This window comes from Equus quagga, chromosome 14 (assembly GCF_021613505.1).
Source record: "Equus quagga isolate Etosha38 chromosome 14, UCLA_HA_Equagga_1.0, whole genome shotgun sequence".
NCBI classification, from domain to species: domain Eukaryota; kingdom Metazoa; phylum Chordata; class Mammalia; order Perissodactyla; family Equidae; genus Equus; species Equus quagga.
The window spans coordinates 46,141,959-46,166,793 of record NC_060280.1 but is presented as its reverse complement, the minus strand read 5'-3'; the positions used below and the strand labels follow the sequence as shown (position 1 = coordinate 46,166,793).

Below are 24,835 nucleotides of genomic sequence, written 5' to 3'. Positions count from 1 at the left end.
AAGTAACCAAGATGTCTGTCTTGGTAGGTGAGTAGATAAATAAATGGTGATATATCCAGACAATGGAATATTATTCAGCAATAAAAAGATATGAGCTATAAAGCCATAAGACATGGAGGAAACTTAAAGGCATATTACTGGGTAAAAGGAGTCAATCTGAAAAGACAGCATACTATATGATTCCAGCTATACGACATTATGGAAAAGGCAAAACTATGGAGACAGTAAAAAGATCAGTGGTTGCCAAGGCTTTGGGAGGAGGGAGAGACGAACAGGCAGAGTGCAGAGGCTTTTCAGGCAGTGAAACTATTCTGTGTGGTACTGTACGAGTAGACACGTGTCATTATACACTTGTCAAACCATAGAATGTACAACACCAAGAGTGAACCATAAAGTAAACTATGGACTTTGGGTGATAATGATGTGTCAGTGCGAGTTCATCAATTGTAACAAATGCACCACATTGGTGTGGGTGTGGTGGAGGAGGGTGGGGAGGGGTATGTGGGAATTCTCTGTACTTTTCACTTAATTTTGCTGTGAACTACTTTAAGAAATATAGTCTATTAAATTTTTAAAAAGTAACGGGTAAGCCTGTGGGGGTGGTGATGAGAACAAGAGTAGAACTGAGCATCATAGAGAGAATATGAGTACATCTTCTGGCCTTGTGCTTACCCTAGAGATGAGGAGAGTGTATGGATGTACATCCAAATTAATTGAGCACCTCCTACATGCCTGCCCATCACATTTACACCTACAATATCTTTACAAAACTCTTGCAGTGTAGTTTTGGCTCAGAGGAAATCAATGATTTTTTTGCTGAAGGTTACACAACCAGCAACTGACAAAGCACGGGTTCCAGTTTTGTTCTGCTGACTCTCAGTCCAGTTTTCCCCTCTGACTAACTGCTGGAAAGGTAAAAGTAGAGACTCCACAAAGGTTTGCTTTACGAAGCACATTACACTTCACCATCAAGTTGGCACATGTGCATCCAGAGCAGGTATACCAATGGACTGAATTTGTGGATGGAGGGAAAACATAAAAACACATCCACAGCATCATCATTTATTTATTTCACCATTAGAAGAAAAATAAGAGACTGCAGGGGGGGGGGGGTGATAGGAAAGGAATAAAAATAAAGAATCATTATTACTATCCAGAGTAACAGTCTTTCTAGAACTTCCCACATCAAGGACAAAAGGCCATTGGTAATGACCAGCAGAGTCAGGCTTCCCAGGAGTCACCCTCTCTGTGATGGTGCAGAAGAAAACGATTTGTAGCTCAAGCCAGGCTGGGAAAGATGGCCTCAGAGCCTGGCAACAATGCAGGGCAGGGAGTGGCTCAGACCCCAGAAATCTGGCTCAGTTGTCACAGGCAGCTTTGAAGCAGGCCTGGTGGCCCTGGGTTTACTGATGGGAGGACTGACGTGGCAAGAAGTTCAGAAATGCAGAGTGACAAGGGGAAGCAGTGGGAGAACTCAGAGGAGAAAGCTTTATGCTATCCAGGACTAGGGCTTCGTCACAATGCCTCTATTTTACAGCAGCCAATCTGAGGGTCCAGTTCAGCATCATGAACTCCCTTCATAATGCCCTTCGCTGCGTCACTTAAACCCTTTTGACTTTTTATCTCAGGTGCTGAAAGATGTCCTGTGTAACTCCAGTTACTACAGAGTTTTCTCCACCCACAGGACTGATTGTCTTCCTTGGCCAACAGCAAAGTCTCAGGTCCCCACAGGTGTTATGTCACCCACTGTCCTAGGCCCATCTTACATCAGAAGCCCTAATAGGAGGCAGGCAGAACTTATCCCACACAGCACCCTACAATGGGCATTTCCAAACACCAGAACCTCATTCCAAACCCGTGTTCCCAGGTGGTCTTTAAAGAAGTGATCAAGATGAAATGATAAATACTGTTAATTGAGCCCTTAGTATGTGGAAGCCACTGTTAAAAGATGGATTAATGCAGGGGCTGGCCCTGTGGCTGAGTGGTTAAGTTCGTGCGCTCCGCTGCAGGCGGCCCAGTATTTCCTTGGTTCAAATCCTGGGCGCGGACATGGCACTGCTCATCAAACCACGCTGAGGCAGCGTCCCACATGCCACAACTAGAAGGACCCACAAAGAAGAATATACAACTATGTACTGGGGGGGCTTTGGGGAGAAAAAGGAAAAAATAAAAAAAAAATCTTTAAAAAAAAAAAGATGGATTAATGCATCAGCTCATGTGGTGCTTACAGCCGTCTGTGACGTGGGCATAGTATTCCCATTTTACAGATGAGCAATCTGAGGCTCTGAGAGAATGAATTAACTTGCTCAAGTTTCCATAAATTGTAGTAACAAAGTTAGGATTTGAACCTGCTTGATGCCAAACCTAATCCTTTTAAGCACAATAAACTCAGAGGTACAAATGAAATCAGGGACTTAGGCTACTGCCAGGGATCCAGAATTCAGTGGCGTTCAGCAGCATTTTTGGAGAGCCCTATCAGAAACATAAAGGTGTTTTGCAAACTCGGCTTTGGCCCAGAGCTCAAATGATTATTAACAGTGGCAAGTGTTTTCACACACAAGGCAACCAGGAAGAAGTGGGGAGAGACAGGAGGAAGCAAGGTCCAAAGGCCATCCAAGGACCCTTAGCCACAGAAGACTTAGCAAGATGACAGGTTGCACGGCTCTGGGATCCAGCTTTGTCTGGGGGCTGGGCCTCAGCCTCAGGTCTGGAGCTATGCGTGCTGTGCCCACTGGGAGGTGCCTCTTGGCCTGGATCTGGACAGCTGCCTCCTGAGCCTCCTGTGCCCAAGGACAATGACCACTACCATGTCTGACAGTTGAGTGCAGCTTTGATTTAAAAAAATTTCATCACCAACATAAAAGGTAAAGATTTAAAAATTTTAAACTCCATTTCAAATGGTTCTTGACTTAATCTCTTTTACACGTTTTTTTAAAAATAAGAAACAGGGTAGCAAGGGTCCCCGTGCTAGATTGCAGCTTGTTGCCAAGCCGGCCCCTCTGGGGACAAGCCAACCCCAGCGGATCTGGTCACCTTCGTCTCCCCACCATGGAGACCTCCCCACACAAGCGGCAGCAGCAGCCGCCCGCAGCGATGGCCAAGATCAGGAACCCGCCCTGGGTTGAAAAATGCCAGCCACAGACACTGAATGATCTCATTCTCATCAGGACATTTTGAGTACCATTCAAGCTGCTGCACCTGCTTCTCTATGATCCTCCAGGGACAGGAAAGACATCCACCATCGTAGCCTGTGCTAAACAGCTGTACAAAGATAAAGAATTCAGCTCCATGGTCTTAGAGCTGAATGTTTCAGATGACCAAGGAATAGATATCATTTGGGGACTGATCCTGAGCTTTGCTAGCACAGGGACACTATTTAAGAAAGGCTTTCAAATAGTGATCTTGGATGAAGCTGATGCCATGAGTCAAGATGCCCAGAATGCCTTGAGGAGAGTGATTGAGAAATTTACTGAGAACACCAGATTTTGCCTCAGTTGTAACTGTCTGTCAAAGATCATCCCAACCTTGCAGTCCCGATATACAAGGTTCTGATTTGCTCCCCTCACTCCTAAACTCATGGTTCCCTGCCTGGAACATGTTGTGGAAGAAGAGAAAGTTGATTTAAGTGAAGACAGGATGAAAGCATTTGTAACTCTCTCCAGTGGAGACATGCGAAGGGCCCTGAACATTTTGCAGAGCACCAATATGGCCTTTGGAAAGGTGACAGAGGAGACTGTCTACACCAGCACAGGGCACTCACTCAAGTCAGACATCACCAACATTCCAGACTGGGTGTTGAATCAAGACTTCACCACAGCCTACAGGAATGTTAGGGAGCTGAACACTCTGAGGGGCTTGGCATTACGTGATATCCTGACAGAGATACACTTGTTTGTGCACAGTTGACTTTCCAACTTCAGTTTGAATACATTTATGGACCAAAATGGCGGACATGGAGTACAAACTTTCTATTGGTACCAACAAGAAGATTCAGCTGAGTTCCCTCATTGCTGCTTTTCCAGTCAGGGGATACCTGATTGTCACAGAGGCCTAGATGTTGAGACTCATTCGCTACAGTTGTCAAGCCCAGCAGTGACTGGAGAACAGGGGACCTGGTTACGGGATGAACTGCTGCCCAGAGCCAGAGAGTGAACCGCAATCACCCCAAGTCTTGGAAAACTCTGATCCGGGCATGGGTGGGCAGGCGTTTAAAAAGCACCATGTTTATGGCTGTCTGCAGCAGGGATGTACAAGACAATTTTAACATACAATTCTCTTATTGCATTTTATAGGGGGGAAGAAAACAGCAAAACCTTTTTTTTCAGCCTTAAGGCTTTTACAGTTGCTTGGATGATAGGAAACTGACCTGCCCCATTTTGGTCTGGAACATAAGGCTTTCAAATCTAATATGGTCCGAGTGTCTTCCAACTCAAGGTAAACAGAACTCTCTAAAATTAAGTTTATAAATTTAATCTGTGGGATCATCTTTGTATGCAAATAGGTGTTAATAGAATTCTGGCCAAAACTATTATACTCCTATAAAATGGACTCAATTCTCTTACTTTAAAAACTGGCCTTTTTATTTCTCCTCTTGAAGTAAAAGCGTTACCTAGCAGGTTCCTAATTGTGGTGTGGACAGCAGAGAGAACTTTCACTTAGATTGTGCCATCGGGGGCCAGAAGTTATACAACACTCACTTGTTAACGCAGGGAGGGCCCGTGAGATTAAGCTGGACTCTGAACCTACGACTGCTGCGAGGATGAGGACTTGTGTGCAAATGTAGCCGTGTACGTCACAGCAATTTCGCTGCCTTTATGATAGCAGTCTTCACAATAAAAATATAGTCGTTACAAAGTTGTCAAATTCTTATACTACCAAAAGGGAGAAGTCAGTTATTTCCATCATTCATATAGGACTCACTCCCCAAGGACAATAGCAAAGTTTGAAACCAATGTTGCCAACCCTCCTCTTTTTGCTTGAGGGAGATTGTCACTGAGCTAACAACGCACCAATCTTCCTGAACTTTATGTGGGATGGCCCCACAGCATGACTGATGAGCGGTGCTACATCTGAGCCCGGGATCCAAACCTCCGAAGCCCCGGCCACCAAAATGTACCACGCTAACTTAACCACTTTGCCACCGGGCTGGCCCCCAGGAACATTTTCCAAGATCCAGAAACATGCGTTCCTCTTTGGCCTCACCCTCAGAATGAAGCAGCGCGGACTGAAGGTCTGGCTCCACGTGTCTCATCACAAACTGAATTCCCTCAGCACCATCCCTATCCAGTCCCTCGGCCTGCTCCAAAATCATTCCTGTCCAGCTCTCCTCTACTCCTTCAGTTTCCCATAAGATGAAAAGATTTTGCCTGAGAAAATGTGTCTCTAAAACATTTAACATGGCAGCACAACCAGAAGGACCCACAACTAGAATATACAACTATGTACTGGGGGGCTTTGGGGAGAAGAAGAAGAAGAAAAAAAAGAAGATTGGCAACAGATGTTAGCTCAGGTGCTAATCGTTAAAAAATTTTGAAAAAACAAAGGTCTCTTTACAGCAATTGCTAGAACAAAAAAGCTTTTAACATGACGACATAGCAATACCAGCTGTCACTCATCTGACAATCTCTATTATCTATATGTGTACGTACATATATATATATATCATTTTTAATCTAGGAAAAATGGAAACTCCATCTATCACAGTTTCCAATATAAAAATAAAAAATGTTCCTACTAGTGAAAAACAAATGTTTTAAACTTTTAACAGAGAAAGTTCTCCCTTTCTATCAACTTTGCACATTTAATAAGAAAAAACCCCAAAATAACACATAGCCTGTCTTGCACTAATCTGAAATCCTGGTTTCAAATGAGACCCTCCCAGTTCCTTATAGAGCTTTCCCACTGGAGCCATCCTCAGAGTGACAGGAAATGGGCTCACATAGGCCCATAACATTTTAAATCAATCAGCGCCATCTTCACCCAAGCCCATGGCTCCTCGTTGTAATTCAAGATCGAACTAAACTTATAATTAAAAGCCACGAGAAGGTTGGAAGGTGAGGATCCGGAGAAATTTTTAATCAGGGGAGAGAAAGATGAGAAACTCTAGCTAAATGATTCCACTTAATCATTTACTCAAGTAAATATGAATTGAGTGACTACCATGCTTGAGGTGTCAAGAGAGGTGAATGCAAAAATGAATCAAGACTTAGACTTTCCTGAAAAGATGTTTGTTTCCACGGGGAAGGTAAGATAAGTACAGAATTAGCACTAATCAATAAGTTGGAATTGAATACTGACCCCAATATTTACTAAACAGTGACCTTAAGTATTTTGTTCACCTTTTCTATAATTCTGTTTCTTCCTCTATATAATGAGAATAATCATAGTGTCCATCTCACAGGGTGATGTGTGTATTAAGTGAACTGCTGATCTTGATTTGTGGCATGGTTCCTGGCACATTGTGGAAGTTCAGAGGATAGAGGTCTGGGACAATCAGGAAACCTTTATCAGTAATGAGGGGTCAAGGTCATCTGCCTAAAAATGAGAAGAATGATAAAATGGAAACTCCGGGAAAGGTAAAAAGTTTGAAATAGTGAGTGCGTGTGGTTGACCATTGACGTAAACAAGATCATATGAAAGATCGTACGAGAGTTTTCTTATATTGTTCAGCAAACTGCTGTCTTAGTTTTTCACCTCCTCGCCTTTCTTAAATGATCTTTTTCCCCACCCCAACTTAGTCACCCTTGTGATCTCACCTCATCTGAAATCTTGATTTTGAGGAAACCTAGTCTTTAAGTATTGTTGACTGCTGTTACGAAACAAAAATTTAACTGAATAAATTTGAGGATCTAATCAGCTTTATTACCCAGTTCATGAACGGGGCAGCATCCCATATAGTAAACAGAAGGGAGCTCCCAGGAGCTGTACGAAATGGAAGGTTTTTATAAGCAGAAAGGGGTGGAATGAGGAAGTAATAAAAACAAAGGGTGGATTGTGTAAAATTTGTGTAATGTTGAGAGCATGGTTATCTTGAGTTAATTAATAGGTGTCCTAACTTTCGAGTCCTGATGGCTGGCTTAGAAGGGTTTTGCATAAAACCTTACACACTGCACCCTCTTCTTTAACAGTGGGTTACATTTCTAAGCAGAACCATGCCACAACACAATCTTGAAATGTGCAGTATGCTGTCTAGATTGAAAGTGACACTGGCACCTTCCATTCAAATGTGCCTTTCTAGAGGGACTTTTCAAAAGGGAAAACTTCAAAAACACGGGATAGAAAAGTTACTGGAGAAATGGCCCAAGCAAGTGGAGGTTTCTGGGACACTCTTCATTGTCTTGTATGCATGTAGTGCCCCCTCTTGGACAGCAGGGGTGCTCCTGCATGAACCAAACCCGGACAAGGGTTCCCCAGTGGACCTACACACCTCTCATCAAGCCATGCTGTGGCAGGCGTTCCACATATGAAATAGATGAAGGTGGGCACAGATGTTAGCTCAGGGCTAATCTTCCTCATAAAAAAAAAAGAATTTTTAACTTTCCAGGAAGAAGGATCTCTATATTTTCTGATTTTTAAAATTAATTTCTAGTTTTACTACATGATAATTAAGAAGTTTGATTTTTTCTTATTTTGGAATATATTTTTATTTATTTATTATTTATTATTTTTTTAATTGCAGTAACATTGGATTATAACATTATATAGCTTTCATATGTACATCGTAATATATTTCAAATTCTGTGTAGATTACATCATGTTCACCACCCAAAAACTAATCATAGTCCATCCCCTCACATGTGAGCCTAATCACCCCTTTTGCACCCCTCCCCCTTTTTGGAATTTATTGATGTTTTCTTTTCACCCTAATAATATTGTCAATTTTTGTGATTGATCCATTGGCAATTGACAAAAAGGATTACACTCTATTGCCAAGTACATAAATTCTACTTATTGTTAATGCTGTTTAAGTTTTCTACATCCTTAAGTTTGTCCCTTTTCTGCGTCTTGCACTAAGTAAGGTAAAAGGGGGCTTCTGAACACCCAGTTCCACTGTGTGGGGAGCAGATTTCCCCACACCACCCACAGCACCTAGAGATAGTGTCAGATCCCACAAGTTAAGGGCCCAGTCCTACAAGACTGCCCTCCTTGCCACCACCACTTCAGATGCCAATCGCAAGCCCAGCTTGTTACCTGTACTTCTGGCCAATTGGCTATAAATCAGAAGTTCCCATGACCCCCCTCTCTGGGTTTGATTAATTTGCTGGAGTGGCTCACGGAACTCAGAAAACATTTTACTTACTAAAGTACCAGTTTATTGGTTTATTGTGAAAGGGTACAACTCAGGAACAGCCAGATGGAAGAGCTACATAAGGCAAGGTATGGGGTGAACGCTCTCCCAGCACCTCCTACGGAGGCTTCATTACGTAGGCGTGATCGATTCAACTACCAGCCCCTCTCCCCTCCCTGGAGGTCTGGGGTTGGGACTGAAAGTTCCAGCCCTCTAATCACATGGCTGGTTCTCCTACTGAGAGACCCGCATGCTCGGGTGAGGTCTAAAACCACCTCATTAACATAACAAAAGACAACTTTAGTACTCGCATCTCTTAGGAAATTCCAAGGATTTTAGGAGCTCTGTGTCTTCATCCCCGTTTCAGGCACGATATACATTTCTTATTATAAATTACAGTATCACATAAGGTGACAAATTCTATCTTTGATGTGCTTGTTTCAACTTATTTTATTTACTATAATCTATACTTTATCAAAGTTACATGGATATTCAGGACTGCTATATTTTCATGGTGAAATTTAGCCTTCACAATTGTAAAGAGCCTTTCTATGTACCTTTGGGCCTCAATCGAGTCTGTCTGATATGAAAATCCACAACTCCTGCTTCCTATTTGTATTTTGCTTGGTGTAGTTTTGCTTGCTCTTTTAGCTTTTCTGAATCACTTTGTTTCAGACTGTTGAAAGATAAACTGAGGCATATTAAACATTTTAAGCATTTATTTAAGCAAAAAAAATCGATTCGAATCATGCAGCATCCAATCTAGCATATAGAAAAAAGCACAAAATGAAAGACTTTTATAGGCAGAAGGGAGCAGGAACAAGGAAGTTATACTAAGCAAAAAATTGGTTATTGCAACATAACTTTCCTTTAGGGAGCAATAGAAGTCTATTGGGCAGGTGACCTAACTAGCGCTGATCAGTTTGATGCGGGCTCGATGAGCCAGCCGAGGAGCTGAAAGAAAGATTTCTTGGACTCTCAAGGTCTGGTAGTAGTGCTCCTTTATTCAGAGAATAGCATAGAGTAGCACAGGGACAGGAACTATGGGCAGTGAAGAGCTGCAATGGGTTGAGGGTAGGGCTAGATTTATAAGGCATAGGCATGTGAGTTATTCCTTTACAAGACAAAGGAAAGATTATGTAAAAATAAAGTCATAAAATGGTATCAGTGCAGGTGGGGTCTGGGTATTGGGTGGTCTTATAACTTTGGATACAAATCAGGTCAAATCTGGTCAGGACGCCCTATACTTCCCGGAGGATGATATAGATCGGTAAGTAGGGCAGGACGCCTTGGGCTTCTCTCCCTGGGGCAGCCTTGATCCTCATCAAGGTGATTCCTGATTGGCTGGTTTAAGATTCCATTTCTGGGAAAGCAGAAACTCCAATTAAGTTGCCTCCATTTGGTGATGTGGGGCTTAGTATAACTGACTCCATTTGAGGCCTATTGTCTTGTTTCTAACAAAATATCTCTCTTTTATATAATTCTGATTTTAAAAATATATTTTAATGATTTTACCTTTCTTTGCTTTGGAGATACACACTAGGGATAACAACTTCAATAAACATCAATAAAATTACAAATATCCCTGAGGCAGAACTGGCTGACAACCTCAGTTGGGCACAAGGTCTAGTTTCAACATGAGCAGTGGCCTGAGTGATGGCCTGGGAGGAAGGGTGTGTCAGAGTTGCAGGACAATGAGAAGCTTATGGGGCTCAGCTGTAGCTTTAGCAATGTCCACTGGAAGCCAGGTCAGTGACTCAGAGGCCCTGAAGCAACTTGGGGAAGAAAGGGGCTCAACCAGTTTCTCAGCATCATCCAATGTTGCCCCAAATTACCGTGGGGGCTATTGGCAGACCACTGCAAGGGAGGTATCCTGAGGGGACATCAAAAACAAGCAGTGTCCATGGCATCTAGGTCAAGACAAAGTCCAAAGGCCCATCAAGGTTCAGGAGTGGGCTAAGGAAAGGTACTACAAGGTGCTATGGCAGCTGGTCAGATGGAGAAGTCCACTTCAGTGGCTATTAGGATCCCTGGTTGTCACAGTAGGACAAAGCATCTGAAGCCTGGGAAACGTGTCATTTCCAGGAGATGAAGTGTCTCCACTGGGAACAGACCCAGCCCAGATTGTTGCCTGGCTGGGAGCTTCTGTGGCTTCTGGGGTTGAGGGTCAGATACAGCCACATTCTGCGAAACCTTCAATACCCTTGGGCTCAGAGGCTAAAGACCATCCATTGGTGGTGAACATGTTCCAGGATTCAAGACATGCAGCTGCCTCTAGCTTGAGCCCAGGGGGGATCACAGTTAGAGCGGCAAAAGATTCTGGGAATTGCAACTGGGGCCGGGAACATAGAGGCGTAAGAGTGGTCCATCCTTACAACCTCAGAGAGGCTCATAGGAGCCTTCCACTCCACAGCAGCATGCCTAGGGAACCTTCTCAGAGTCCCAATGAGTTTGGGAGGAGTTAGTGGGACACAATCAGGGAGACTGACAGTAATATTCTCCAGGGATAGCAGGCACCGCCCAGGGTGCATTGGCTCATCCGGATCTAATGGGGGCCCCAAGGGTTGAAGATCAGGGGCACAGCAGCACCCGGAAGCCTTAGCAGGATGCTGGGGCCCAGGGCTCAGCGCTGTAGGGTTGTCCATTGAGGATCCATCCGCACGCAGGGGCTGAGCATGGGGCTCCGGAGCTGTGTCCGCCAGAAGGCGCCTCTTGGCCGGGACCTGAGCAATGGGCTGTTGAGCGCCCTGTTCCCGAGGACGACGACCGCGACCTCGTCTGCCAGTTGAGGGGTGGACATCCTTGGCAGACTGCCCCAGGCTCGGCGGCGGGGCTGGGCCGGGCTTTGGGCAAGTGGCCCAGGGCTGGGCGGCAGAGGAAGAAGCGCGGGCCGGCGAGGGGCGCGAGGATGCCCGGTGCCCAGGGACGCGGCGGCGGGTTCCACCGCCCACAACCACAGCCGGGCCCGGGGCCCGGCGGGCCGGGAGGTGCCTCAGGCCCAGCGCCGCTCTCCTGGGCGCCTGGACCTCCCTCCAGGCGCTCAGCTCCTGGCTGCCCGGCGCCGTGGGCCCCGTGTGGTCCAGCACAGCCCGGTCCTGCCCGCGTTTCCACAGCTCGTAGCGCGCCGGTTGCAGGATGCGCACGAAGGCATCTATGGAAAAGCTGACCCTGGCCTCCCCGCAGCTGCACTGAGAGGCCGCTTTGCCATAATCGATCCACCGCGGGGTGGCGAAATTGACGGCTTCGGCGCAGTTGAAGCCGTGGTTGAAGCCAGCGTGGTAGCCATAGGGAAAGGTCACCATGAACTCTCCAGCCTCCTGAGTGATCCGACTGAAGGGGATCCCGTTGTCCTTGAGGACAGTGGGCGAGATGAGAGCCACCTTGTGCCGCATGAAGGCCTCACAGCTCCGGGAACTGCCCGGGAACAGCTGCCTGGCCAGGCGTTCCAGGCGCTGGCCGTGCTCTGGGGGCACCGCGTACCAAGTTTTGGGCTCCCCGAAGTGCAGGTAGTTGATGCTGTAGAGGTCCATGTCCTCCGTGTGCCAAGCGAACGTGGTCTTCCACATGCCAAAGTACAGGTAGGGTGTGTTGACGCCTTGGATGACCACTCCACACTCCTGCTCCAACAGGTCCTGAATGGTTCCTAGGTGTCCCAGGTTCCATTGTTCGGTGTTTTCATCAAATAAGGAGCCACTGATGTCAGCACCATAGATGGGTGAATCATAGAGGCGGGTTTTCCAATATTTTCTTTCTAAATCCTCAAAATCTGAGTGTGGTGGGGTCTGATACCTGTCACTGTTTGCCAAGTGGCGGTACTCCCCCACGGTCATGGCTTTCTTCTTTTTGTGGTATTGAGTAAATACACCTGCCCGCCCAGAGGCCACCTGCTGGAGGGGAGTGGCTATTAAGATGTCATCGATATCATCGTAGGTCTGTCTGGCTTTCCATCCTTTTGGTGGAATTACCTTGGCTAGGCCAGCTCGGTGTGCACCCTGGGATTCCATGTAAGCAATATACTTGTTGAAATCTTTAAATTCTTCCATGGTTGGGTGGAAGTTCATGATTGTGCAACTTGGGTTCTGGGTACCACAGTGCTGAGACTTCATGGCTCCAATATAGTAAGCAGACGACTCTCAGGTTCTTAGGTATGTTTAGATATCTGAGAATGCTAGGGAGTAATGTCTTCTCTGTTTCTTTATTTAAAAAAAAAAAAAAAATCTGGTCTATCTGTAAGGCAGTAACTGAGACTTCAACTTTTAAGCAGATAAAGTGGTATCTTTCCAGGCTTGCCTGTTCACCAGGGGGACTCCACTCTGGTTAGCCTTTTGGGCCCAAAGGAAATAGAGTATTTCCCAGTGGAGCGGGCACCCTGAGCCAAGTCCTATCTCAGCTGGCAGTTCTGGGAGGTTCCTCCGCTGGTGGTGTAAGGGTCTCGGAGCCCTCTCCTGGCCCACAGTCTTGAGTGCATGGGTGGCTCCTCACCCTGCTGCAGCAGAAAGTCTCTTCAGGGAAGTTTGAAATGTAAACCTAGAGAGAAGAATACAGAATACGTAAAAATAAGTGAACGACAAAGAAACACTGATTTAGCATCAAGTTAAAACTGGTACAGCAATATTAATTGCAAAATTAGAATTTAAGGGCAAAAAGTGCAGTTGGTAGGAATGCAAACTGGTGCAGCCAGTGTGGAAAACAGTATGGAGGTTCCTCACAAAATTAAAAGCAGAACTACCATTGAAGCAATTGCATCTCTGGGTATGTGTCCAGAGGAAATGAAAACAGAATATTGAAAGATATCTGCACTCCCATGTTCACTGAAGCGTTACTCACAACAGCCAAGACATGGAAACAGCCTAAGTATCCATCAACAGATGAATGGATAAAGAAGATGTGGTATACATACACAACGGAATATTATTCAGCCATGAGAAAGAAGGAAATCCTGACATTTGCAAAAACATGGAGGGAACTCTAGGGCATTATGCTAAGTGAAATAAGTCAGACAGAGAAAGACAAATACTGCACGACATCACTCATATGCAGAATTTTTTTAAAAAATTGAGACTGATAGATACAGAGTAGAAAAGTGGTTGCCACGGGCTGGTGGGTGGAGGAAAGGGAGAGCTTGGTAAAAGGGCACAAACTTTCAACTATAAAATGAATAAGGTCTGAAGATCTAATGTATAACCGGGTGACTATAGTTGATAACACTGTATTGTCTAATTGAAATTTTCTAAGGGAGTAGAACTTAAATGTTCTCACCAAAAAAAAAAAAATATAAACATGTGAGCTGATTGCTGTTAGTTAAGTAGATGGGAGGAATCTTGTCACAATGGATACATATATCAAATCCCCACAAAGTTCACTTTCAATATTTTACAATTTCATATGTCAATTATACCTCTACAAAGCTAAAATTTTTTAAATAAGAATTTTAAAGCAAATCATAAGACAGAAAAAGAAGAACATCTAACTGAACTTGCTTAATGCAAGTTTGTAAATAAATGAGTAAAGCGATCAACTGAAGAGACTGGATGAATTAACCTCAAAGACGAATTAAGGAAAGAAAAGAAAGACATAAGCTGAAATGATTGCAAAAGAAAACCTAACACACAATAGAAATGATGACTCAAACCAAAACCTGATTCTTAGGAAAGATCATTGGAAGTTAGAAGACATAAGCATGAGGAGAAAAGAGAGAAAAGTACAAATAAACCACATTATGATAAAAGAGGGGACATAGCCAAAAATCTAGCAGAGAAATTTTTTTAAATTATACTTGAATCTTATGAATAACTTGGTGCTAATAATTTTGAAAATTGAATAATTTTCTCAAAAGTACAAATATCCCACAGTGATCCAAGAAAAAAGTGTAATGGTTATATATACTAATAAACTTAATAAAAATATATCAGTTGTTTAAATAAGACCCAGAGAAACCTAATACTTAGGTCATTTTGTAAGTGCCTTCTAACTCCTACCTCATACAAACTTTTCTAGGGTGCAATATTCAGTTTATTTTATGAGGCTGTAAGCATAGCCTTGAAGCCAGAACCAGAAGAGGGCCACACAAGATAAGTACTAGATAGGGCCAACTTTATCTAGAGGCGAAGTTGCAAAAAGTCTTAAATAAAATTGTATCAAATCTTTACTGCAACAGAACATTAAAAGAATAACACATGATAAATGATTGCAAGGATGGTTTAAAAAAATCTGCCAGTGTTACTGAGTCCCTTAACAGAGGAAATGGAAAAGTCATCATCTTATTGCGTGCAGAAAACTGTTTGAAATAACTCAACATCTGTTTCATTGTTTTAATACATGCTTTAAAAAAAAAAAGAAGAAAGGACTCTCGTAATAGAAAGAGTGCCTATGTAAACAGTAAGCCGGCAAAGAAGCACAGAACACAAATGTACACACTCCCAACAAGCGTTATCCTTAAGGAGTAAACATCTGAAACAATCTAATTAAAACTTAATCATTAATTTGCATTATAGACAAATTGTCAGAAATATATAGTTCAACAACATTTCTAGACACTGATTAGGGCACAGAAATCTAAAGCATTCTATACAACAGTAAAAGATCAATTATAAAGTGGAATAACAAAAAAGTTTCCGATCCCTTTAACAACAGAAATATATAGTCCCAGGGAAGAAATCTAAAAGTGATATGCATGTAATATTTGTACTTTGAATGCACAAATAAATGAGAAATTTACCAGGAAAAAGTTGCTTTCTGATATAAAATGTCATCGTTTTGATCTGTTTTATGCTTTAAAGGGAAAACAAAAACAAAAAAAGTGCTTGCCTTCTGCCAAGCTAAAATTGTGACTCCAAATGATGATACACCAGGACCCAGAAAAGGATTTCTTTTAAGGATTCAGCCTCTAAATAAAACGTGTCGTGCTCAAGGCTCTATATGTCCCACCTCAATTCTAATTCAATCATCACTATCCCAATTCTAATACCTCCATATCCAATCAAAATCTCTGATTTAACCCCACGTATTTTCCAAGTCCCTTCTGACTGATTCATTCCTTTCCCAGTTCTAGAAACCCTCTTATTTCCATTGAATATCAGCCCACTAAATGCAGTGCTTTTTCCTGAAAATCTTTGCAATTTTTACCAAGGAAACATTAAGAAAAAATTTAACTCCATAATAAAAACTTGTTTTAACTCAAGGAAGTGATATCCCAATGCATATTTCTCAATTGCAAATACATATGAAACTACAGTTGCTACATTAAATTTGTAATAGGAAAATAACTCTTTCACTCATAAGGACAAATAGAAATAAATTGACCTACTTTCCACCAACAACATCCTGATTCTAGTTGAAGGTACTCCAGGTCCCGGAGGGGGAGTGTCCTCTTGGAAGCTAGCCTCCAAATGCAGCCCCACGTCCTGATGGTTCTGGTTTTATACCTGGGCAATAGTCTAATTGAATCAATGCCCTTCTAATGGAATGTGGTGGCTAGGGTCCTGGTTGGTCATCCCACTTTGTCCACACCCTTTTGTTTTTTTAAACCAGTCTTAAAACAAAGCAAACTAAGAGGTTGAAAATAAAGTCGTGGGAAAGTCGAACCATGCAAATGTTCAACAAAAGAAACCTGGTCTAACAGTAATTAATATCAAATGTATTTATAGAATAAAGGAAGAACATTTTATAGCTATCAAAAAGAAAAACTCACTAGGAGAATATTACATCGATGAACTTTATGCCCTTAAACACATAGTGCAGAGCCATAGAACACAAAGACTGAGAATTATAAGGTAAAACTGACATGCAATCGTCTGTTCCTCCATATCCAAGAGAGGCTGGTTTCAGGACCCTGCACGGTTACCCGAAATCCGCGGTTACCCGAAATTCGCGGATGCTCCAGTCTCTTAGGGTCTCCGTGTCCGCGGGTTCCGCATCTGCGGATTCAAACAACAGCAGATGAAAAACCCATTGAATCCGCAGATGCGGAACTCGCAGATAGGGAGGGTCAACTTATTTGCAATCATGGTGGGAGGTGTTTTTTTTTAACACCATTCTCTCAGAAACTGGTAGATGAGCAAAGAAGAAAATGTTATAAAAGTTTGAACAACGAAATTTAACAACTTTGATCATATAACCTGCAACAACCGTATAGCAAATGGAAAATTATCAGCACATGTAAACATTTATAAAATTTACCAATATAAGACCACAGAATAAATATCAATAAAAACTCCATAGACTCAACATATTAAGTACAATCTTGACCACAAAGAAAAAAAACTGAAAGTCAATAAAAAAACTAAACCCAAGCATATTTGTTTGAAAATTAATATCCACATAATATCTACAATATCCATATGACATATGACATGATGTTCAACTCAAGCCATTAGTAAAAAAAAAAACCCAAGAATTATGCAAAAGCAAGGAAAGGTAAAAATAATGATAGAATAATAAAAGGGAAAATGAACATATACAAAAATAGAGATGGTTAATAAAAAAGAAATCTGTTACTTTTAAAGAAAAATAAAATAAAGAACTGGTGATACTGATGAAAGAAAAAAAGTTACTAGGACTAGAGGAGAAAATACACAACATGAGCCTGCAGCGTCTTGTAGCACTTGAAATTAAGGATATGCTAGAAATAAAGAGAATTATGCATGCCAAAGGGGCACAGGAACCAAAGGAAAGGGCTCCCAACGGCCAAAGCTCAAACAATTTTAACAACAAACTAAAGTAGTATTGAATGAGCCAAAGTATAAAATAAATGTCAGTGACTTCGTACTGATATAAACAAATGGTCGAGTAAATTCAAAATTGTGGAGAAGAGACAAATAAATCTCTCCTGTATAAGATTCCCAATAAGTTATGTAGTACTCCAGCCTAAAGGAGGGGAGTGTAACATCCTGCTCCCTGAGTGTAGGCTGCGAAGACTGACTTCCTTCCGGAGCGCGGAGTGGCACGTGGGGGCCGGGGTTGGGGTATTAATAGTGGAGAAGCCTGACAAACACGATTCCAGCCGGGTCAACATCAAGAGTCATAACTTACGTTGATAATATATGACCTTGAGGTGATGTGATTAAAATGGCACTTAACCTCTGTAATCTTCCTCCAATAAAACCGCACAAACCCAGGCTAATCATAAGAAAAACATCCAATTCCAATAGAAGGGCCTCGTACAATACGCTTCACCAGTACTCCCCAAAACTGTCATTTCTATATAAACATTTCGTCAGAAAAAAGGAAAGTCTGAGAATCTGCTACAGCCAAGGGAAACCTAGAGAGACATAAAAACTAAATGTAATCTGGCATTTTGGGTGGGATCTTGGAACAGAAAAAGGACATTGGGTAAAAACTGACAAAATCTGGCTTTTCTGGCTCCCGCCATCTTGGCGGGCGTTCTCGGTTGGGGACCAGCCGCACCTAAAGCAGGAAGATGGTGGCCGCAAAGAAGACCAAAAAGTCGCTGGAGTCGGTCAACTCTAGGCTCCAGCTGGTGATGAAAAGTGGAAAGTACATGCTGAGGTACAAGCTGACTCTGAAAATGATCAGACAAGGCAAAGCGAAACTGGGCATCCTTGCCAACAACCGCCCAGCCCGGAGGAAATCCGAAACGGAGTGCTACACCACGCTGGCCAACACTGGGCCTCACGACAGTGGCAGGAATGTTGAATAGGGCACAACCTGTGGAAAATACCACAGATAATCCATGCTGGCTATCATTGATCCGGGAGATTCTGATAGCGTTAGGAGCATGCCACAACAGGCTGATGAAAAGCAAATCACGCAAATGTTTCTTTAATAAAACAGGCCATAGCTTGTTTAAAAAAAAAACACAAACCGGAAGAAATCTGAATAAACTGTGGCCTTTAGCGAATGATAATCTATTGATATTGGTTCATTAATTGTAACAAATGTGCCATAGGAATTAAGACAAAAATAGGGGAAAATGTGAGTAGGGTGGGTTGGGGGGTGGTAAATATGAGAACTCTCTGAGCTATCTGCTCAATTTTTTTTTAACAGTCAATGTTAGATTTTTTTTTTTAAAGATTGGCCCTGAGCTAACATCTGTTGCCAATCTTATGTTCTTTTTTTTCTTCTTCTTCTTCTTCTTCTTTTTCTCCCCAAAACCTCACAGTACATAGTTGTAAATTCTAGTTGCAGGTCCTTCTAGTTATGGCATGTGGGACACCACCTTGGCATGGCCTGATGAGCAGTGCCATGTCCATGCCCAGGATCCAAACCCTCGAAACACCGGGCTGCTGAAGCAGAGTGCGAGAACTTGACCACTCAGCCCCCAGGCCGACCTCCATCAATTTTTTGTAAATCTAAAAGTGTTCTAAAAAAATTAAGTATTACTAAATATAATAAAATAAATAATATAGAAATAAACAAGGCATTAATAAACAATATTAGAATGAAAAAAATGAGAAATATGATGTAGATTTTTTAAACAGTCTACAACACAATACAACATAATATAAACCAAATGAGTCTATAAACCACTACATGACAAATTTTTTAGAGCAGAAAGCAGTTTTTTTTCATTTTTTATTTTTATTTTTATTTTTTTTGCTGAGGAAGATTGTCCCTGAGCTAACATCTCTTCCAATCTTCCTCTATTTTGTATGTGGGTCGATGCCACAGCATGGCTTGATGAGTGGTGTAGGTCCTCACCTGGGATTCAGGCCCATGAATCCCGGGCTGCCAAAGAAGAGTGTGCAATCTTAACCATTATGTCACAGGGCTGGCCCTGAAAACAGTTTTTTTAACATTTCAAAATTATGAAATATAAAGTGCTTGCAGAAATTGAGAAAGCATATGTGTGCAGTTTAACAAATAACTAAAGAGTGAACAAAAGTGGAACCACCACCCAGGTCAAGACATGAAGCCATGCCTACCCCAGGATTACAGCCCCAGCTCCTTAGACTAACCCTTTGCTAACTACAGGCATAGTAATTTTGGTAAACAATGTAAAATTAAAACTCTGCCTATTTTTGAACACTTTATATAACCTTATATAAATAGAAGTGCATTTATGTACTTTAATGTATTCTCTATGTCTTTTGTCACTTATGTTGTTGCATGTAGCTGGACTTTGTTCTGTTTCAAGGCTGTAAAGTATTCAACAGTATAAACTTTCCACTGTTTTTTTTCGTTTGTTTTCTTTTTAAGATTAGCACCTGGGCTAACAACTGTTGCCAATCTTTTTTGTTTGTTTGTTTCTGCTTCATCTCCCCAAACCCCTCCCCATACACAGTTGTATATCTTAGTTGTGTGTCCTTCTAGTTGTGGGATGTGGGACGCTGCCTCAACGTGGCCTGACAAACGGTGCCATGTCCGCGCCCAGGATCCAAACCCTGGGCCGCTGCAGCAGAGCTCATGAACTTAACCACTCGGCCACGGAGCCGGCCCCTAAACTTACCACTGTTGATGGGCCTTTGGGTTGTTTCCACTTTTGGCATCTAACAAGGTTGCTCTGAAAATGCTCTGACATGTACACACGTGCACTCATGCCTAAAAATGAGTCTCTCAGTCATAGAATATGGGAATTCAAACTTTGTCTTGCCAAACTTTTTACCAATTTACACACTCACTATGAGGGTGCTCATTGCTCTTCACCAAACCTTTGGTGATTATCAACCTTTTTAGTTTTAGCCAATCAGGTGAGTGTGTTGAGGCATCTCATTATAATTTGCATTTCCCTCTTACTAATGAAGGTGAGTAATTTTTTCATGTTTATCAGCCAATTGGATCTGCTTCTTCATGAAGTGCCTAATCAAGTATTCTGTCCATTTTTCTGCTGGGCTGTCTTTCTGTCTTTGTAACAGTTCTTTCTATATTCTAGATGTTAGCTCTTTATTGGATATGAGTAATATAATATTCCTTCCCACTCCTTGATTTGTCTTTTCTCTTTTTCATATCTTTTGATAAACAGAAGAGCCTCTCTACCTCTAATAGAACAAATATTATTAAAAGCAGCCAACACATATCTTCACTATCAAATGCCAGACCCTGTTCAATGTACACTGCGGAGATTAACTCATTTAATCCTTATAATGACCCTACAGGGGAAATCCTTCTATTAACCCTAATTCTCAGATGAAGAAACTGAGTCAAGAAGACATTAAGCAATTTGCTCAAGGTGGCAGATCTAGTAAGTAGTCGAGTCAGGTATTCAAACAGGAATGTCCAAGATGACTCCTTAAAAAGAGAACAAAATGGGTGATGTATCCTCTATCAAACCGCAATGTCTGAGCTGCAATGGACAAGTACCCCTATGTGCAGAGTAGAGAGGCCAGACACAGACGCAGGTGTGTGTGGGCATCTGCACATGGTGGAGGCGGCGTACCAAACCATCGGGCAGGAATGAACTATTTGATATGTGGTGCTCACATAAATAAGTTTGAGATGGATTACGGAACGAAGATACAAAAGAGAACTTTAAGACTATTGGAGGAAATATTGAAGAATGTCTTTATGAAGTCGGGGTGGAAAAAATGTCTTAAAGAAGAATCTAAAGCACGAAGATGGAAATGTCTGATATATTTAACCGATTCCAAGGTAATGATGACTGTGATGGTTAACTTTATGTTTCCACTTGTCTGGGCTGAGAGATGCCCAGAGAGCTGGTGTAGCATTATTTCTGGGTGTGTCTGCGTGGGTGTCTCAGGAAGAGATTAGCATTTACATCAGTAGACTGAGAAAAGATCTCTTTCGCCAATGCAGATGGGATCATCTGAGCCGTGGAGAGCCTGCATAGAATAAAACAGCAGAGGACGGGTGAGTTCCCTGTCTCTGCTTGAGCTGGTCCAGCTGTCTTTGCCAGCCCTGGGACATCTGACAAAGGCATTCCTGGTTCATGGGCTTTGGGACCCAGACTCAGACTTATACTGTTGGCCCCCTGATTCCAGGCCCAGGGCTCAGACTGAGTTACAGCACCATCTTCTTGGTTCTCCAGCTTGCACACAGCTGATCTGGCAGATCTTGAGATTTTTTTGGCCTCCATAACCATGTGAACCAATCCTGTAATAAAACCTCCTCTTTTATATATCCAACATATACTTTATTGGTTCTGTTTCTCTGGAGAACCCTGACTAATACAACGACATAAAAAAATTAGAAGAAATTATAAGCTAGGAGAAGTTTTTCATCGTCCATAAAATAGACAATGAATTAGTATCCAGAATATCACAAAACTTCTACAGGTCAATTAAAAAAATAGTCAACTCCAAAAAAGTGTGCAAAGCCTGAGGGTAAGCAATTCACAAAAGAGGAAATCCAAATAGCTAATACAGTTAAATATGAAAATTTAAATGTGAAAAGTTAAATATAAAAAGGATAGGATCACTAGTCATCAGGGCAATGCAACAAGATACTATTTTTCACTCATTTCAATTAGGAAAAATGAAAAGGTCTGACAATATAAAAAATGGGCCAAGACATGGAGAAACCAGAACTTTCCCACACTGCCAATGGTGATAGAAGTTGGAGGCCGATCTGGGTGTTCCTAGAAAAGTTGGAAATGAACATAAATACAACCCAGTAATTCTATTTCTGTGTACAAAGCCATCAGTAAAGCATTGTTTCAGTTAACAAAGATTTGGAAATAATCAAATTGTCCATAAGCAGGGGAATGTATAAAGTAAAAAATCACACAAATCTAGTTGACTTTGGACTGACAAGGATCTATATACAGCAATGTCGTTAGATCTTATAAATGTAATAGTGACTTTTTAAAAAGATGGTAGCGGTGGGGGGGAGAAGTTGACAAAACCACATATGACGTAATACTTTTGGCTGTGCAGGCTTTCATCTGTAAACTTGAAGAATGTACACTGAACTCACCCTTGTTGTTTCTCAGAAGTGGAGAGAGGCCTCCAAGAGATCATGGCAGAGAGAACAAAGGTAGCTCCATCCTTGCCTCTATATAATTTTCATTATCCATGTGCCTTGTTTTTCCAAGATTGAGAATAGCAAAAACTAGTTGGACATGGAGAATCAGCTGGATATGGGTGTCTTCTGCTGAGAAGAGTAGTTCAAATTGAGATTGTGTAAATTGAGCATGTCAACAGGATGTAAAACAGAATTCTGAATAGAATTGCTTGAAGAACCCCCTCAACTACCACCCCAAGCTCCCTGTCCTTTCAAGAAAACTAATTAAGAAACCAGTTTATGGGGCCAGCCCCGTGGCCGAGTGGTTAAGTTCACACACTCTGCTCTAGTGGCACAGGATTTCCCCGGTTCAGATCCTGGGTGCGGACATGGCACTGCTCATCAGGCCATGCTGAGGCGGCATCCCACACAGCACAACCAGAGGCACTCACAACTAGAATATACAACTATGTACTGGGGGACCTTGGGGAGAAGAAGAAGAAGAAGAAGGAAAAAATAAGATTGGCAACAGCTGTTAGCTCAGGTACCAATCTTTAAAAAAAAACAAAAACAAAAACCAGTTTAGTAGTACAGCTAACCTGTATTCTTATTGTTGCTTGTCCTTGCTGGGCAAGAGAAATAAAAAAAAATGTTTTAAAGTAACTGAATAAAAATATAGGAGTGCAATGGGAGCAATATTTTCTAAAAATTATTTGTATTTATGTTTCTTTTGTGTGTGTGTGAGGAAGATTAGCCCTGAGCTAACACCTGTCCCAATCTTCCTCTACTTTGTATGTGGGATGCCTCCATAGCATGACTGATGAGCAGAGTAGGTCAGCACCCGGGATCCAAACCCATGAACCCAGGCCACTGAAGTGGAGCGCACAGAACTCTAACCACTCGGCCATGGGGCCGGCCCCTGTATTTATGTGTCTTGTCTTTTAAACCCCCTAGTTTTTTATGCTAGGCATCCCAGGGCATCTATCTGCCAGGAAAGCGATTGTGATATTGCTGAAATATAACAAGGAGAATTTCTGTTTCTAAAATTTAAAATAAGAATATGAGCCAGGCATTGTCTTCAGAGAGACTTTTCAGAATTCCTTTGTTTTCTGCACTGCCATATCCACTGACCTGACTGAAGGACAAAAACCCCTTAAGATCTCAGTTCCTTGTCACCTACAAGTTTATTCCTTGCTCATGTAAGATCTACTGTGGGTCACCTGCTTTCTAGGAATCCCAGTGATTCCAGTTAGCTTCCGTCTTGTGGTTGCACCGTCTCAATAAGTGACTTAATCTCCTTTTCAGTCAAGAATCTCACTCCCATCCTCCACTGTACCTGGAGTCCCTGAGCTCAGACTCTCCGCTTCCATTTTCCACAGGCTACACTTGTGTCTCCTGTTACATTGGGAAAGAAGAAGTTGCAGCTGCACAGTGGGAGGGATGGACACATGGGTTTTTGCTGTTCCTCAATCAGAGCTTCAAACAAGCACTACTTTTCCATTACTCCTGCCTTCAGGTTTACATGGTGCTTCAAATTCCAGGCCTTACTGAAATTCTCTGGGGAGCTGGAGGGAGGGGAGAGGTGGTCTGCTTCTCCTAAATGTTTCCTTCTGTATACAAACTATCATTTTCAATTTCCAAAATTTATTCTGAGTTTGTCCTCTTCTGTGCATTTTCAATACTAGTGCCCAAGTCCAAGAACCCATCAACTCTCAGGTATTACTTAGATGTTCTGACGACTTCTCCTGCCCCCACATTCTCCACAGAACGCCTAAGCTGATTAAATATGTAAACCACATCATGTCAAGGGCTGTTTGAAACTTCCAATGCCTTCTCATTTCAAGTTGAAAAAAATTCAAGTACTTCAATGAGCCACAAGGTCCTACATAAGTGGACCCTGCCTCTCTCCTTCTTTCTGTGTCCCAGACACAAAGGAGTTTCCTTGCTATTCCTGGAAAAATAAAACCAACAAGTTCCACTTTAGGTCTATGACACTAGCTGTTTCCTCTTAGTGGAAGTCTGCTCTGGACCTTCCTTCTTGTCATTTGGGTCTCACAAAGGTCTCCTGCTCTACGAAGCCTTCCCTAACCACCAAACCTAGGCTGCCCCCTGCCCATCATCCCACCCCCTTTAGTTTCTTCACAGCACATGCTACTAATGGGAATTACCTGTCCATTTATTTGTGGACTTATTTATTGGGCTGAATCAATGAATTAACCGTGGCAAACATACATATGATGTTGAAAAGGCTGTGGAGACTGGGAGAGAAGATACTCAGATGATGGCCCTTCTGTCCTACGCTTGCTCATCTCTCCCAGCAACTTGGGTCCTACTGCCCAACCAAGTACCAGGTGGTTTCCACCAAGTCATCCTTAAGATATGGCTGCAAACCAAATCCCCCCACCTGGCCAGAACCCAACAACCATCCCCCAAACTCTGTCACCAACAACAGAATGTAACCAGCCCGTAAAAATAAGTTTTGCTTGAAGTATTTGATATAATCGATTATTAAGAACCGTGAAGGAGCTGGCCTGGTGGGGCAGCTGTTAAGTTCACACGTTCTGCTTCTCGGTGGTGCCAGGGTTCCAGGTTAGGATCCTGGATGCGGACATGGCATCGCTTGGCAAAAGCCATGCTGTGGTAGGCGTCCCATATATAAAGTAGAGGAAGATGGGCATGGATGTTAGCTCA

At 42.4% G+C, this 24,835-nt stretch overlaps 1 protein-coding gene and 1 pseudogene across 1 annotated transcript; one reads left to right on the top strand and one right to left on the bottom strand.

The window, feature by feature from the left end:
• The first annotated feature begins 3,012 nt into the window (after positions 1-3,012).
• LOC124251744 (replication factor C subunit 5-like) lies at positions 3,013-4,054 on the top strand (annotated as a pseudogene).
• Positions 4,055-10,542: 6,488 nt separating this feature from the next.
• On the bottom strand, positions 10,543-12,393 carry LOC124225567 (lysine-specific demethylase 4D-like). Its single transcript, XM_046638242.1, has one exon. It carries the CDS (start codon positions 12,391-12,393, stop codon positions 10,543-10,545), a length of 1,851 nt encoding a protein of 616 aa, XP_046494198.1.
• Between the last annotated feature and the right edge of the window lie 12,442 nt (positions 12,394-24,835).

Excerpts from the sequence above, each read along its gene's own strand:
- LOC124225567 (XM_046638242.1), bottom strand. The coding sequence starts at position 12,393 with ATGAAGTCTCAGCACTGTGGTACCCAGAACCCAAGTTGCACAATCATG.